We start from the raw sequence: 1,279 nt of genomic DNA on the forward strand, positions 1-1,279 counted from the left end.
GTACGCACAGATCTCAACTGAGGAGTCGTCCTTCAGTCCCACTCGTCCAGTACCTCATAAGCCCCTCAAACCCGCTCTGAAAAGACCCTCTGTGGTGGAGCGACCCACCGAGCTTCCCACCAGTAAGAACTGCACTTGCGTACACAAACACACGCAAAAAACGGGAAATCCAAAAGAATCAAGAATAGAAAAATGTTATATCTCTGGAAGAAACGTGAGCGATTCTGTCTTTGTCTCTAAACTCACAAAATGCTAATAACGGCACTCAGTCTCTGGTCCTCACATGATTAATAAGCTCTTGCAGCTGTCTTCATCTCTAACTGTTTGTCTGCTTCGCCACAAGGTGTCAACACAGTGTACTCATTTTTCTATCTCACAGTTTCAAATGGCGGTTTTTGCTTTGTGGCCACTGTTAAATGACAAAACCGATAAGTTAACTAACAGAATGCAGGATTTGTACAGTGTCTTAACAAACCTGGCTTAGAATATCAAGAGTCAGTAGCCACAACAGGCGCTTTTGTACCTCTTTGTCCACTCTTTGTTTTTGTGCTGTGTCAGTGCTGGTGTGATTTCATTTTAGATGTTGGATTTTGTTAAGGCTAAAAGCTGGATGGCATATGCCTGCTAGTTCCCATTTCTGCACAAAACTTGACATTGATTAATTCCTGTAGGAATACACGTAGGCAGTTAGTACATACTCCTGTTGTATCTGAATTATTATTTATAAGGAGATGTGTTTATTACATATGCTATAAATACCATATATTCTATATTATATTTCTATACCGCTTTCCTTTTGCACCGTGCCACCAAGACAAAATCCTCATTCGTGTACAAGCTTGGCAAAAAACCTGATCATGTTTCAGATGAGTGGAAGAGGGTTACAAAGCAGTTTACATAGGCAGTTTGGTTACAGTACTCACACACATAGCCTTCCAGTCCATTGAACACTTAAAATATAGGATTACAAACCAGACACAGGGTATAGGAGCAAAGTGAAAATGAAGACATCTGGAGCAACACACTTGTTTTCTTTCACATGTTGGAATGCCATTTTGATGGGAGAGGTGCTATGAGCTGCATACCTAAAAGGCACCTAACCCTGGTTCCTCTCTCTGTTTCAGGCCCACATGATCATTCGGGTATTGCACTGAAGAACCTTTTCTGCTCCAGTCCAGACACAGAAGCCCTGGAGGTGAGAGAGTCATGTCCTTGAATACACCCAACAACAACGGCGCCAACACACACACACACACACACACACACACACACACACACA

The 1,279-nt window shown here is 42.4% G+C and overlaps 1 protein-coding gene across 1 annotated transcript in view; it reads left to right on the forward strand.

Annotated features, from left to right (window-relative positions):
• clcn2c (chloride channel 2c) overlaps nucleotides 1-1,279 on the forward strand; it is a 170,781-nt gene that overhangs the window by 141,113 nt on the left and 28,389 nt on the right. Inside the window, exons 21-22 of the mRNA XM_013912200.1 lie at nucleotides 11-122; nucleotides 1,125-1,195. Of these exons, the coding sequence (XP_013767654.1) occupies nucleotides 11-122; nucleotides 1,125-1,195 (183 nt within the window). The remainder of the gene's footprint in view (nucleotides 1-10; nucleotides 123-1,124; nucleotides 1,196-1,279) is intronic.

The sequence above is a fragment of the Pundamilia nyererei genome, unplaced genomic scaffold (genome assembly GCF_000239375.1).
Source record: "Pundamilia nyererei isolate P.nyererei 1_Seehausen unplaced genomic scaffold, PunNye1.0 scaffold00083, whole genome shotgun sequence".
Lineage (NCBI taxonomy): Eukaryota > Metazoa > Chordata > Actinopteri > Cichliformes > Cichlidae > Pundamilia > Pundamilia nyererei.